General features: G+C 57.9%; 5 protein-coding genes across 5 annotated transcripts; 2 read left to right on the forward strand and 3 right to left on the reverse strand.

Moving 5' to 3' along the window:
* Nucleotides 1-399: 399 nt before the first annotated feature.
* J3D65DRAFT_118247 (uncharacterized protein) lies at nt 400-1,399 on the reverse strand. The gene has a single exon (XM_066793799.1). It carries the CDS (start codon nt 1,196-1,198, stop codon nt 515-517), a length of 684 nt encoding a protein of 227 aa, XP_066651371.1. The 5' UTR covers nt 1,199-1,399; the 3' UTR covers nt 400-514.
* Nucleotides 1,400-3,354: 1,955 nt separating this feature from the next.
* Nucleotides 3,355-5,030, reverse strand: J3D65DRAFT_560029 (MAP kinase; the record flags this gene model as incomplete). The annotated part of the gene is made up of 4 exons (XM_066797443.1): nt 3,355-3,484; nt 3,549-3,906; nt 3,952-4,297; nt 4,344-5,030. The coding sequence occupies 4 exons, from the start codon at nt 5,028-5,030 to the stop codon at nt 3,355-3,357; spliced, it is 1,521 nt and encodes a 506-aa protein (XP_066651372.1).
* Nucleotides 5,031-6,601: 1,571 nt separating this feature from the next.
* On the forward strand, nt 6,602-8,190 carry J3D65DRAFT_559785 (P-loop containing nucleoside triphosphate hydrolase protein; the record flags this gene model as incomplete). The annotated part of the gene is made up of 2 exons (XM_066797424.1): nt 6,602-7,086; nt 7,134-8,190. 2 exons carry the CDS (start codon nt 6,602-6,604, stop codon nt 8,188-8,190), a joined length of 1,542 nt encoding a protein of 513 aa, XP_066651373.1.
* A 2,553-nt stretch (nt 8,191-10,743) lies between these two features.
* J3D65DRAFT_637951 (uncharacterized protein) lies at nt 10,744-11,812 on the reverse strand. The gene is made up of 2 exons (XM_066801566.1): nt 11,183-11,812; nt 10,744-11,060 (listed from the first exon to the last, which is right to left on the reverse strand). Exons 1-2 carry the CDS (start codon nt 11,795-11,797, stop codon nt 11,046-11,048), a joined length of 630 nt encoding a protein of 209 aa, XP_066651374.1. The 5' UTR covers nt 11,798-11,812; the 3' UTR covers nt 10,744-11,045.
* Nucleotides 11,813-12,024: 212 nt separating this feature from the next.
* J3D65DRAFT_637952 (uncharacterized protein) lies at nt 12,025-13,447 on the forward strand. Its single transcript, XM_066801567.1, has one exon. It carries the CDS (start codon nt 12,486-12,488, stop codon nt 12,969-12,971), a length of 486 nt encoding a protein of 161 aa, XP_066651375.1. The 5' UTR covers nt 12,025-12,485; the 3' UTR covers nt 12,972-13,447.
* The last annotated feature ends 733 nt before the right edge of the window (nt 13,448-14,180 follow it).

Below are 14,180 nucleotides of genomic sequence, written 5' to 3' on the forward strand. Positions count from 1 at the left end.
GCAGCGAAACAAAAGCCCGATGCGCCCTGTGCTCCACAAGAGCAGCAACCCACCCATCTCTCCCGACAATTGAACCAATCGCGCACAACCCTCACTCAACACCCAGGCAACGAACGGCTTCGCAACGACTCTCGCCCTTGGCCTCACTCACGAACCCACGCAGGGCAGCTTAGAAATCACAACAACTCTCCGCTCGCTCTCGCGCGCTCTCCACGCCCGACTCCTCCGCCGACACCAACACACCAGGACATCCCTGCCCAGCACCCAAGACTTCCCCCGCCGTAACTCGACCACCCACGCGCCAACACCCGATTCATTTTCCTTACCGTACAATACGCAACGATACAACATGGCGCCAAACGCCAAACGACCAAACGCTCGTTCCGCCCAGCCTATACGACGCGCATCCGCCCGCCCGTCCGCCGGCGCTTCTCGTCCGAACGAAACCGGTTGGTTCGATGGCACGGGATCGACCGATGAAACAGGCAAACCCTTTTCAACGGCGGAGGCGGAGTCATGGACGGGACGCGCGGGGTGGACACGGGCGAGCTAGTCCGTCGACGGTACCTGCCAACCCGAAGCGCCTGTGAAACAACTTTACAGCGGTGCGTTGGGCGGACTGACGAGTCAGAGGAAGGCGAGCGCGAGACCGGAAATCGAGACCGACAAGGCCGGGATCGACAGCGCCGACGCCGAGGCCGAGGGCGAGCTTGCATCTCTGTATCGCATGAGTTTGGCTACGGAAAAGCGACGACGATGACGCCTTGATCTTGGTTGCTGCTAGATCTGCGTGACTAGAGTGGGTCGTTTCATTCTGTGCCTTGATCTGGCGTTGGCGTCTTTTGGCGGCTCCTTGACTAACGCCGACGGGAGGGTTGACACTGTGGTTGCACTGACTGCCTGGAGTGTCTGCGCGAGTAGTGGTACAGATGCATGTGCGTATGCACGCACGCTGGTGGGCTAGTTCTCTTTCCCTCTCCCGATTTCTACGCGACAGTTTTGAGTTGCGCGAGTGTGTCGCTCTTCTATTTCCTCGTGCTGCGTCAATGAGGAAGAAGGTTACACCTCTCGATGTTTCAGGGGCGTCTTTTTCTGCCATTTTGCCTTTTGTCGATTTGCTGACTGAGGTGACGAAGTCGGTGACGGAGATCCTTGATAAACCAAATAAAGGTAGGGGGGCGTGTTTATCTTTTTGCATGGCCTCAACTTTCACTCTGAAACCCTCACTTAGGTTTCTTCTTGCAAGCTGGCAGCAATCGGACTGTAAAGCTTACGCCAAAATGTCTCCTGGTAGCTCTGACCAACCGGGTTGACTGCCTGGCCAGACCTTCGACACCTAGTCGATTCAGCGCACCACTGCATCGCACTGACACTTCATCTCTCTGCATCCATAGAATCGGCTGGCAAATTTCTCCACTTGCTCCTCACCAACATCTCCCTGTCCTGTCCTCACGCTGAGCGCTGTTGTCCATCAGTATTGCTGATTTCCCCCAGTCTTCGGTTTCAGCGTCGAGCTGTCGCGCTATTCTGCCGCAAGCAAGGACACGCAGCGCCAATTCAAAGGCATCAAAATAGCTGTAGATACAACAGCACCGCGCAACTACACTCCCACTTCTACTCTACTGTTACAAATCGACAGCGAGGAAAGAAATAAGGAAATTGTGCATAGGAGGGAAAGAAGTATTGTCGCTCCACTTGATCTGACGCAGAACTTTCTCCATCTGCCATGTGGAAAGCATGCGGCCAAATAAAACGACGAAGATAAGAGGAGGCCCGTCATGGTACATCCGACGGCTGAAATGGAGTAGAAGAGGATGAAGAGATGCATGGTATTGAAAAAAGGAAAAATCCATGGCAAAGGAACGGGAATACGCTGATGTCTAGTGGGAGTGGAAGAAGCCTCCTCACTCAAGCTCGCCTAGTCGGTCTCGCTCGACACCTTGTCTTCATAGGCCAACGAGTTCGTCTCACCGGTCTATGAGACCTTTCGCCTGACCTTCTTTCCCCACTTCCTCCTACTCTAGACAGCCACCACCACCACTCTTCCAACGGCTCATCCGCTACTCACTCAGTCGCCTCCTAGCCACCCACTCCATTGCAAACATCGATTAGACCACGCTGGGCTCAACAGCAGCAACCGCAGCGTCACTGACTCGTCGACATCTGTAGTCCACGAGACATACACAGACTTCGGTTCCCATCAGCCAGCACACGCGTCCATTGACCAAGCCCTCTGCCAACGAACCAACCTACCAACCAACCAACTACCACCAGAGATTCCCACCACTCAGTCAAAATACTGCCCACACGGCCAACAAGCAAGTCGTCGTCGTCGTCGTCGCCGCCGCCGTCCTTGCGGGCGCCGTCGTCCAGCGGCTGCGCCGAGAGAAACTGGGATCGAAAGACAGCTGCTGCGGCACGCGAGGCGCAAAAAAGGTCTAGAGGGTGCGGTGCGGTGTGTATGTATTGTACGCCGTACGTGTTCCCATGTTGCGTCTGTCAAGTCACCGAGTCAGCCAGTCCATCTGCCAGTCGGTCAGTCAGCCCCTTGGTAAGCCCGTTGCCGATGATCAACTGTATGAACAGTGTGCAGGCGTCCGTCCGTGCTCCCTCTACCGCCGCCACCTGGCCGGCGCAACTAGCCGACTGAGCTCAGTGGATGTTCCACGTGTGGCGTGACATGGACGCTGCGTGGTATAGCGAAGTTCTTGACCTACTTACCTACTTACCTACTCAATCCGCGTGAATCAGGCGTGGGAATGGAAATCGGAGACGAGAGACGAGAGACGAGAGACAAGAGCCGCGGTCGATGTATGGAAGACCGGCGGAGATGAACAACAGCGCAGTAGTTAAAGTTGTGGTATGTAGAATCACTCCGCTCCCTCCCCAGGCGCCGCCACAGGACCACAAGCCAGGCACTCATGATTTATTCCACACCCCCCAGGGCAGCCAGAGGCACCAGCGGCACCAGTAGCTCCACCTCTCAAGCAACCGTCAAGCCCATCACATCCGGCAAGTGCAAGAACAGGACGACCAAGACGGTATGGTCTGCAAGTTACATCACAGAGCAAGCAAGCAAGCAAGCCTGAAACAGCACAGCACCAGCAACATCACCGCCAACCGGCAGCGTCTTCAATGATTGTAAAAACCAGGAAGTATAGGTAAGGTAGGTAGGTAATGAGCCCAACTCCCAAATGCCAGACAATTTTAGGAGAAGTAGTTGTGATAGTAGTGTAGATTTGGCCACATAAATTTTCTCTGTGCAAAAAATGTAAAAGTATGAGGATGGGAGGGACGCGAATTGGTGGCGGTTGGTGTTGGAACAATGTCCAGAGGCTAGCCTGCCTATGCCTTCTAGTCTTTCCACTCCCACACCTGCGAGAGAAACAGCTCCATGTTGACCTTTTTGGTCTTCATCTCGACCATCCACGGGTGCTCCATCATCCGCCACGGCGTGGCACGTTTCGTTGCGTCCTTTTCCAAGCTGTGCAAAGCATCGTTAGCTAGCTGTACTGTACTCTGTTTGATTGCATGCTTGCGAGACTTACCAGCACTCGATAAAGTACTTGAACTTCTCGCCCCAGAAAATGTTGTTTTTGGGCTCGTCCTTGAGCTTTGGGATGGGTTGCATGACGATGTACGTCAGCAAGTCAATCAAGCCATGCTGCGGCTTGATTGCGCCGGTGCCGCCCTCGCCCCCATCCTCCGCGTCCGCCGGGAACGGGAAGCGGGCCTGCGCCACTTCCAGCAACGTCACACCCAGCGACCACACGTCTGAGGTGATGGTGTAGCTCATGCCCTGGATGCGCTCAGGGGCCATGTAGTACGAGGTGCCGATGAAGGTTTCGGCCATGCCCTTGGTCCCGAACTCGCCGCTGACGCCAAAGTCGCACAGCTTGACGATGCCTTCCCAGGCATTTAGACGCGAGCCTCTGCCGTTTTGCCGAGAACCATCTGGGTTGCTCGGAGCACGAGAAAGGAGGATGTTGCTGGGCTTGATGTCGCGATGGATGATGCGCTGGCTGTGGAGGTACGTCAGACCCTCAAGTACGCCCCGCGCAACGACGCCGAGGACCTTTTCGCCAATACGTCCTCCGCGACCCAGCACTTCGCGGTAGACGCTGTCGAGTGAGCCACCTTCGCAAAATTCCATGGCAATGTTGATGACGGATGTGTTTGACGGCGGCTGAAAAGCACCGTAGTAGCGGCAGATTGAAGGGTGTTGTAGAGAGGCATTAAAGGAAAGCTCGCGGACGATTTGCCGCTTTATCGAAGGGTCTGGGTTTGATGTGATGATCTGGATTCGTCAGAAATGCCTCGAGCCCAAAGGAACTGGGACATACTTTGAGTGCGAATACCGTCCTCCCGCCTTTGAGCTTGCACCTTGTCACCGCACCGCCAGCACCCTCTCCCAAAGAACCCAGCTCTTCGATCAACCCGTCCTTGCTTGCCGCCCGCCACCCCGCATCGTCCAAGTCTCCCGGTTCGAGTTGTCCACCCTTTTCAAACCTGAGCTTCTCCAGGTCGACAACAAGCTCCGACATGCCACTGGGTGTGCGCTGCATTTCCGTGGACGAGTTGGAGTTGAGTGTTGGCGAATTTGAGGAAAGCGCGGAAAGAGGGTCGTGAGAGTTGGTGTTCAAGTGTAATGGCGGGCGTCCTGGTGTGAAGCCCGTCTCGCCGCTGTTGCTTCGACTGCGGTCAGAACTGCTGCTTGCTGCAGAAAAACCACCGCCAACGTCAAGTTTCAGGCCGCCGACCCCTCGTCGGGGAGCATTCTCTTGTGGCGTTGCTTGGCTGCCGCTGGGGGTAGCCAGGCGGAGCATCGGCGGAGGAGTAGGGCGAGCGTGAAGCGGTTGTTGCTGAGTCTGGAGTGCTGGCATGGCGGGTACTTCGGTGGTTGCACCGTTGACTACTGGTCTAGCGTTCGGCGATGGAGGGATGGACAGTCCCAGGCGAGGAGCGCGCGGCGACGAGTGGCTTCGTGCACCGGGAATCGGTGGGCGGAGGAGCGGAGCAGGTGTTGACATGTCGGAATGTGGTTGCGAGGGTCCTGGCGGGGTGGAAGGACGCGGCCCGGCCGAGGCTTGAGTGGGATTGGCTGCACCGTCACCTGGCGCTTGCATGTAGGACCTTGTCGTCGATGGGAGGGTGGAGCGGAGGAGCCGTCGAAGGGACCGACAAGTGTTGGAGCAGTGTGTGAGGGCGTGTCAAAGAAGAGAGGGTGGTAGGGTGGAAAAAGCCAAGTCACACGGGCAGGAAGCTGGTATGGCGGAGCTGCAAGCAGCCGTGATGGTCGCTGTGGGCTCAATCTTCTGCAAGTGGGTATTGAGAATGGCAGGTGTCGGTTGGCTGCAGGAAGCCTGATTTGATGGGGCGGTGGTAGCGGAGAGGCGCTGTGGTACGTGTCGAGAGGCGCGTGGAGGAGTAAAGAGGGGTATCCGCAGAGAAGGCGGACTCGACGAAGAGCGAGCGAGAGGATGTCGAGAAGAGACGGAGGGCGTCGGGGAGCCCGAAGTAGGAGGGGAGACTGGTGGAGCTTTGCGGGTTGTGAGGCCGTCTGTGCGTGAGTCGAGGTGGAGACGACGAGTAGCTGGCGGCTGGCGGATGAGGAACGAGGTGTGTTGAGAGGGCGAGCGAGCGTGGGAGGCAAAGGGAACAAGGACAAAGACGCAGGCAAGCAAGAAGGCAATGGGTGTGGGGTGGGATGGGGTGGGTAAAAGAGGAGGGCTGGAGGTGGAAGAGAGCAGAGCGGGACGAGGTGGTTGAAGAAGTGGAGGAGGAGGTGGTGGTGGTTGTGGTGCAGTGCTTGCTCGTCTCCGTCTGGCCTGGCGCGTGCTCTGACTAGGCCGGGCGGATCTCGTGCGTGCAGCGCAGCCCTACGACGCCGTCTGGTCTGGTCTGGTCTTGTCTTGTCTTGTCTGGTGTCGGCAGGGCAGGGCAGGGCAAAGCAGGGCAAAAAAAGGGCCACGAAAGGCACGGCTGTAGCCGCAGCGTCAATGGGTTTGCGAGGGAGCGGCTGATGACCCCGTTGGGCTTCAATCTGGCCTTGAAGCATGTAGCGAATGCCAAAAACTCAGCCCACCAGACCACAGTACACGGCACCCGACAAACAACGTGTCCTGCCATGACAGTGCCTCGATCCCTGGTGACGCCATGGCCTGTACCTGTACCTGTGCCTGTACCTCACTGCCACTCCCACTGCCACTGCCACTGCCACTGCCACCTGTGCTGTGCCTCTCGACTCGACTGGTGGCAAAAAGCAGCATCATCATCAGTCCGTGCCCTGCCTGATCTGCCTGCCCGGTCCTGGTCCCGGTCCTGGGCGCTTCGCTTTGTGTTTCCTGCAGCCGCTCGACGGTGTGATTCAATCGCGCAGGACAGGGGGCCTTGTGACAGACGCCTTCCTTTGCGAACCGCAAGCAATGAGATGATGATGGCTGCCGCTCGCCCGCTTCCCCGGCGCATAGACGACCCTCGGCCCCTTACTAAGCCCATCTCGGTCAAACATTCCGCCGACCAGATTTTCTACGGTACGTGCCGTGATCCATCCATGAGGTGGATGCCATCGTCTTGTTTCCATAACCAACTGAACTGCAAAATGCCCTCGTCGCATGATTCCGCCTCGGATTCCGACTCCCCTCGCCTGGACCTGCAGCACAACGGCGTCCGCAAAAGGAGAAAGCTGTCACCCCCCGTAGACTCTGATTCCGACCAAGACACCCACGCCAAGTCTGCTCCCGTCGTCCCATCGACCTCAACTCTTTCTCGTGTCAAGGCAAAAAACACTGCATCAAACCAGAAAAATCTTCCAGAGTCCATCTTACAAGCCCAAAACCCAAAGGAAAATCTCTCCTTTGCTTCACTAAATGTTTCGCCATGGCTCGTGGCTTCTCTCTCTGCCATGGCCATCAAAAAGCCCACGGGCATTCAAAAGGGCTGCATCCCGGAAATCCTCAAAGGAAGAGATTGCATTGGCGGTAGTCGTACGGGCTCCGGTAAGACGGTGGCGTTTGCCGTGCCAATCCTGCAAAAATGGAGTGAAGATCCCGTCGGCATCTTTGCCGTTGTTTTGACACCAACCCGGTATGTCTTGTTGATATCCCGTAGAGGTAGCTGCTAACCATGCGCAGAGAACTTGCTCTCCAAATATATGAACAATTCAATGCAATCGGAGGGCCGCAGTCGCTCAAGACTATTCTCGTGACCGGAGGCGCCGATATGCGTACCCAAGCAACAGCATTGGCAACACGTCCGCATGTAGTCATCGCAACCCCTGGCCGTCTCGCCGACCACATCAGCCAGTCTGGCGAAGATACGATCGGTGGCCTCCGCCGTGTACGCTTCATCGTCCTCGACGAAGCTGACCGTTTGCTCTCCGCCGGCCGTGGCAGCATGCTTCCCGATGTCGAAACTTGCCTCTCCGTCCTTCCCCCCTCCGCTCAACGCCAGACCTGCCTCTTCACCGCCACCGTCACCCCCGAAGTCCGCGCCCTCCAAGAACTGCCGCGCGCCCCAACCAAACCACCAGTCTTTGTCTGCGAAGTCGATACCGAAGACCTTGCCGTCCCAACGACGCTCGCGCAAAAGTACCTCTCGCTACCCGTCACGCAAAAAGAAACCTACCTCCACACGCTACTTCTGACGCCCGCCAACGCCGACAAGAGCGTCATCATCTTCGTCAACCGCACCTCCACAGCGCAGTTCATCGAACACATGCTGCGTCTCCTGGACCACCGCGTCACCAGCCTGCACTCGGGCCTGCCGCAGTCGCAGCGCATCTCGAACCTCGCCCGCTTCCGCGCCAAAGCCGCCCGCATCCTCGTCGCCACCGACGTCGCAGCGCGTGGTCTCGACATCCCCGACGTCGAAATGGTCGTCAACTACGACGTGCCGCGCGATCCGGACGACTACATCCATCGCGTCGGTCGTACGGCTCGCGCGGGCCGCTCGGGCGAGAGCGTCACGCTGGTCGGACAGCGCGACCCGGAGCTCATCTTGGCCATCGAGGAGCGCGTTGGCTCCAAGATGGTCGAGTATGAGGAGGAGGGCGTCAACCTGGAGACGCGCATGCTTCGCGATGGCTTGAAGATTGTCAGCGAGAAGAAGAGGGAGGCCTTGTTGGAGATGGACGAGGGTAGAGACGTCAGGGGCAAGAGGAAGAGAGGAATGCAGAAGAAGGCGAAATGAGGTGGCTGTGTGCCGGCCAATCAGTCGGCGGATTATTGAAAGAGCTTGGGTGTAGAGTTTGAGAGGTCGAAAAAGAGTTTCGTGGAGGCATTGCGAGATACCACTAAGCCGTCGGATGATGCTGCACCAAGACGTAGAAATGGAATTCCAGATTTGCAGCATGGCGGCAAGGCCACTGAAAGTTCTCTGGCACATTTCAACATATTCAATGTCTTCAACACCACCTCCACCATCATCATCATCGTCACTATTACCAAAAAACTGCCTGTCCCATCTATCCCGGCTCTCCTTCGCCTCACCAAACTCCAATCTACTCACCCATCCCCCAAAACAAAAACATCTCTCACGCCATCTCCCTCCCTCCCCCACCTCCCCCGACAAGAGGCCCTCAAACGTCCTCCCGTCACTCACTTCACGCAATACACCGCCAAAAATCTCCTTTCTCGCTGAATCCCCACCCACACGCTCTGATGTGTGGGCCAATCATGCCGTGCCCTCACCACTCACTCAATCGGTCAACAACCAGCCAACGAAACCAATTGACTCCGAAACGCAGACGTCGATCGAATTCAGACGTCCATCATTTTTATATCTATCTCTCGATCTATCGACCCCTTTGAATTGGGAACTGAGGCAAGCAAGCAGGCAGGCAGGCAGGCAAGTAGGTAGGTAGGTAGGTAGGTAGGTACACGCACGCATGTACCTGTACCTATACCACCCGTCGCCTGCCCAAGTCCCTCGAGCCGCAGTATCCATCATCCCATTCATTTCCCCGATTCGCTGGTTGCTCAGTGTCGCTCCCGTCATTGCTCACCCAACTCAGCTGACGACTGCAGCTGAGTAAGGGGCTAAGGTGAGGTAATGTATTGTACAGGGGGAAGTGGAGTGTGATGTGAGGAAGGAGACGCAGGTGCCGTCTGTCAGGACAAGACAGGACCGGACAATGCCAGGGCAGTGTGTGCGTGTCTGTCCGACGGAGGGTTGGTTTGTTGGTTTGTCGGTTGACCGGCCCCCACCCACCCTCGTCATCATCGTCATCGTCAGCCGCAGCCGCAGCTTTCTCTCATCGTACAAGGTGCACCTGCACCGCATCGCAGCGACGCCGGCCGTTCGTTGGCGGTGGACGACGACGGCATCCATCACCACCACACAGCACCACGCCATCAACGACCCGCTCGCTCACTCGTCGTCCTCCCAGTCGTCCTCGGCGTCGTAAGCCGCCTCATCCAGCTCCACGACCTGGCTGTGCGCCGCCTCTTCCTCGCGCCTCTTCTTCTCGTCCTCCAGCTCCTGCTCCGCCTTCTCCCTCTCCTTTCCCTTCTGCTTCTCCTTCTTGTCCTTGCGTCCCCTGCCCCACCACTTCTTGTCCTTCTCCTTGTCGTCCTTCTTCGCCTTGCCCTTTCCTTTGCCCTTGTCGTCGTCCCAGCCAGTCGACGACGAAGCAAACGACGGCAGCGCCTGCAGCTCCTCCCTCTCCTCTCTCGGCGGGCCGACGACCGCCTTCTTCTTCTGCGTCTGCGTCTGCGTCTGCGTCTCCTGCAAGCCGGCCCAACTAGCCAGCTCGGCCTCGATGCGATCGAGCGTGTTGGTCGAGTCATTGCGGGCCCGGCCGCCAAACTCGGTGCTCACAGCCGCATACTCGATGTCCGTGTCAGCATTACCTTCATCGCTCGACAGCGACGACGACGCCGACCAGCGGCCCAGCGGGCCGAACTGGTGATGGTGCAGCGGCGGCACGGCGGGCGGCGGGTGCGAGGGCGGAGGGCCGCTGGGGCCGACCGAGTTGCTGCTGCTTCCGAGACCGCCTGAGAGGTTGCTGCTTCCGAGACCGCTGCCGACGAGAGGGCCGACGAGACCGCCGCTGCCGCTGTCCTTGCTGAATTGGCTCTGTTGGCTGCGTTGGCTGGGCGTGCGCTGCTGCTGGCCGCTGCTGTGCTGGCGCCAGACGAGGGGCTTCGGGACGGGAACAGGCGTGGTTGGCGCCGTGGCCCAGTTAGGGGTCGAGGAGCCGGTGGTCGACGTGGCGGTGCTCGGCGCGAAGGAAGGCTTCTTCTTGACAATGTTGAGAGGGCGCGGGATGATGGTGGCAGCGGTATTGGGGCTGTGGGCGCGAGCGAGGTGAGCTGGCTGCGGTGACTGTGGAAGCTGCTGCAGATGGTGATGCTGCTGCTGCGGTTGGTAGTTTTGCAGCTGCTGCAGCTGCTGCAATTGCTTCACCTGCTGGCCGCTGACGAGGAACAGGTCGTTGGTTGATGGCGGCGGCAGCGCGGGCAATGGCTTGTTGATGCCGGTCAAGGGTCCAATGTACCGGTTATGGCGATCACGAGGCGAACACGCACTCTGGGTGCGCGTGGGAGTCTCGCGAGGGATGCCGGCGGCGGCGGCACGGGCACCGAGCAAGAGGCGCTCGTCTGGCTTGGGGGTCTCGGGCGTCGAGGTGGTACCGGTGTGGTTGCGGCTGTTCTTGTCCTTGGTCCTGCCGCGGCGGCGATGGAGCTCATGTTTGTCGTCCGTGTCGTCGGCTGGTTCCTCGTCCTCATCCTCGAGGTCATGGTCCGGGAAAAGAGTACTCAGACGTGGCTGTTGCGCCGAGACGGAGCGTGGCGTGAAGACTTTGGGGACCTGGCCATGCTGGGCCATGGCCTGGCGCAACTGCTCGGGCGTGAACAAGGGAGCAGCACGGGGGCGCTGGTACAGCGGTCCGCCACGGCGTCCATCTCGTTCTCTATTGTCGTTGTTGTCTACCGTGCCATTGTCACCTTCAGGAGGAGCACTGCTGCGTCCGTTGCGACCATTTCCACTTCCTCCTCCCCAGTCCGTCCGTTCGCCCAGGATTGGACCGCGAAACGATCTCATTATTGCAGTTTCAGCTGCAGGTCTCAGGTCAGCTTCAGTCCCTTTCGTCCCAACTCAACTCTCAAGATATCAACGGCGACGGGGCTTGCCATAGCGCAGCCGTCAGAAGCAATGGGAAACAGGTCAATCAACTTACAGCTTCGAGAGCGCAAATGTTGGCGAACGACTGAGCGTGAGACCTGCGGTGTCCACGCGCCTTTTGCTGGTCCAGACTCGGCGGGCGGATCTGAAGAGCACACGACCGGCGATGACCCAGCTGCTTCTGGGGCTCTGTGATAGTCGACTGCGCGTGCGACCGACGATGCCCAATGGCGCGCTGCTTGGCGATGGTGATGCGCGTCGTGGGATCCGGTGTCGGGGTCGTCTTGGTCGCCGCAGTGGTGGTTGTCGAGTCACGGCTGTGGGCTAAGTAAGAGCTAGGATGGGCTGCTGGCAATGAGAAGCGGTTGCCAGTGGATTGAGTCGCCGAGTAAGCGTACGGCGTCGTGGAGCTTGATGACATCGTCGTCGACATTGGCCGCCTGGATAAGGTCTCGGCGACTGCACAAGAGTTATGCGGCGTGTGCGAATACGCCTGCTGAGCCGTACGCGGGGCTGCACTGCGGGTGAAATAGCTTGTGGAGTTGGCCATCCCATCGTTATCGAAGGCCCAAGGAGCAGAGGGCGTAAAGGACATGTCTGGTGTCTCCAGAACACCATGTCTCTCCGCCAGCGGTGATGGAATGTGTCCGTGATACGTCTGGCCCGCCATCGAAGCAGTTTGGATTGGGCCAGGGAACATGAAGATACTCGACGACATGATGATGTGATAGAGCAACAGGAAAGATGGCAAACAACTGAAGTGGGAGACTGCAGCGAGGGAGGAAGAGTCGGGGAGAATTTTCAAGAATCAAAGAGACGGTTCGCAACACGGCGAGAGAAATTTTAAGAAACAGAGACAATTGTACGGCGCGGAGTCGCCGTTCGCACAGGCGTATTCTGGATATATTTTGGATTGGGGGGATGCTCATGTTGCGGCGTGGGCAGCGCGTTGTGAGAGCCGTGCGTCCGTCTCTGCATTTCATTTGCCCAGTCGCATCAATTGATTTCATTAAAGGAGCGCCCACATGGCGCGTCTGCCTTTGTCGCAACGGTTGAAGCGACGTCTCAGTGTCGCCGGTGCTCGTCGTAAATATAGCATCTTGCCCGGCGGGGCGTCCAGTCTTGTCGCTGTCAAGGCCAAAGAAGGCGACACACCATACTCGTCCTCGAAGGAGCATGCGCCGAGGGACCACGACTAGAATCCCCTCGCCGCTCGTCGCCCGAGCGCGAATTGCTGATCTTCGCCCGCGGGTCGTGCTGCCCGGCTAGCTGCACATCATCCTCTCGTAGGGCTGATTATCCACACGCGTGCAATCACACGCCGGGCCCAGACGAAATTCGCGTCTCCATCGACCGCAATGCAATGCTTCTTTCCAGCGGGACCCTCATTTCTCTGGACATTGCCTTCCCGTGCTCTTCTTTCCGCCCGCACATCACCGCATGAGCCTCGAACCATACATCGTCTCCGTGCCCCCCTGAATCCCCGAGCTCGGGCGGGGCTGTCGTGTCAATCGTATATCTGTCTTTATTTGCCCCGTTTTGGTGCCTCATTTCGCTCGATGACTGATGGTGTCGTTGTTCATTCCGGCGTGGCCGTCAATATTGTCGTTTTTGGTGGCAATTGCGTCGGATATCTAAGACACCTCATCGACTCGACACCCATGGGCGAGGTTAGTTGCGTACTTGCGTTGTCCTTCTCGGGCAATTTGCACTGGGAGGCCGGATTCGACTCTACATCGACGGCGATTTGCGAGTCTCTTGCTTCTGCTCAGACGGCGGCGGTGCTTTATCCTTTTTCACTTGGGGCCTGGATGGCGCTTTCTTCGAGTCGTGTACTAGAGTGAATGTGTTCTTTCTGTTTGACCCAGCCAGAAACTGTACTGTGGCTCAGTCCAAACCAGTCGGCAGCCTCTTTTTGGGTCGGGGCCGCCAGGACTCATGGATGGTGGTGAATGATGCCGTCTCGATTTTCACTCGATGATGTTCCAGGAACATGAGAACTCGAATCTTCTTTTCTCTCCTGTGTGTCTCTTCCTTGCGCTTCAATGGGCCGCGAAAGGTTGGTTTCCGCTCCGATGAGGGCTTTGGCTTAGGTCCAGGCTTGCGCAGAAACGAATGTGGACACAACTTCAAGTGAATCCTTCGATGACATGGTATCTCCGGATTTCCGAGGCATGGTTGTGGTGGTAAATATGGTTGACGACGGCGAGTTGGGAGACGCGAATGCAGCCCGCCCGACGCGCACAGGTGCACGAGTGTCAACAAGGTGGCAGAATGCTCACCGCCCCACAACACTGCTGATTGGTTCGCGGTCGCACTGGTCGGCGAGGTGCCTGCCGTGATTCCATGCCTGCGGTGGTGGGCGAGGACGGCTGGGGGACGGGAGACATAGGGCATGACGTCACCATCATCTCCTCAACCACCGCAAGGTACCTTCGATAACCATAAGCAAACGGCTTTCACATACTGCACAGCTCTCATCGAGAGAGGCCACACTATGATTCACAGCTTCGACAATTCTGAAGATCAGATTCAACGTGCAAAATCCTTCAATTAATGACTTTCCTTTTCCCGCTCACCTAGCGATGAGGTGCAGAAGTCTCCCGTCTGCTCTCGCAGGATTCGCAATGGGACGCGACTAGCGGGAAGCGCAACGGCGGGGGCAGCAGACCAGCACAGAGTGGACTCCAAGAACCTGGTTGCAAGCCTCGTCCCAATGATTCATATCTCCCACTCGCGCGTCTCGCAAGCCTGAATGCTAGTGTGGAAGAGACGCGGTCTCGAATCAGAACAACGGCAAAGGCCCATGTGCCACTGAATCGTGACACGATTGACACGGCGCCCTCGTGCCTCATGGTCTGCTCGCACATGTCGCATGTGAAAAGGTACGAGCCGACGTGCATGTCGGGTGTCGGGTCGTCAGGATCTCGCTGCTCTCGACAGTTAAGGCCGTACAGCTTGCTACAGGGCCTCGCATTAGACGCTGAGGTACCGCGATGGAGGATCAAGTATCCCCACGCGCGGATCGCGAGACAGCTGCGACTGACGGCACT

The sequence above is a fragment of the Phyllosticta citribraziliensis genome (genome assembly GCF_038025025.1).
Source record: "Phyllosticta citribraziliensis strain CPC 17464 chromosome Unknown J3D65scaffold_12, whole genome shotgun sequence".
Classification (NCBI taxonomy): Eukaryota; Fungi; Ascomycota; class Dothideomycetes; order Botryosphaeriales; family Phyllostictaceae; genus Phyllosticta; species Phyllosticta citribraziliensis.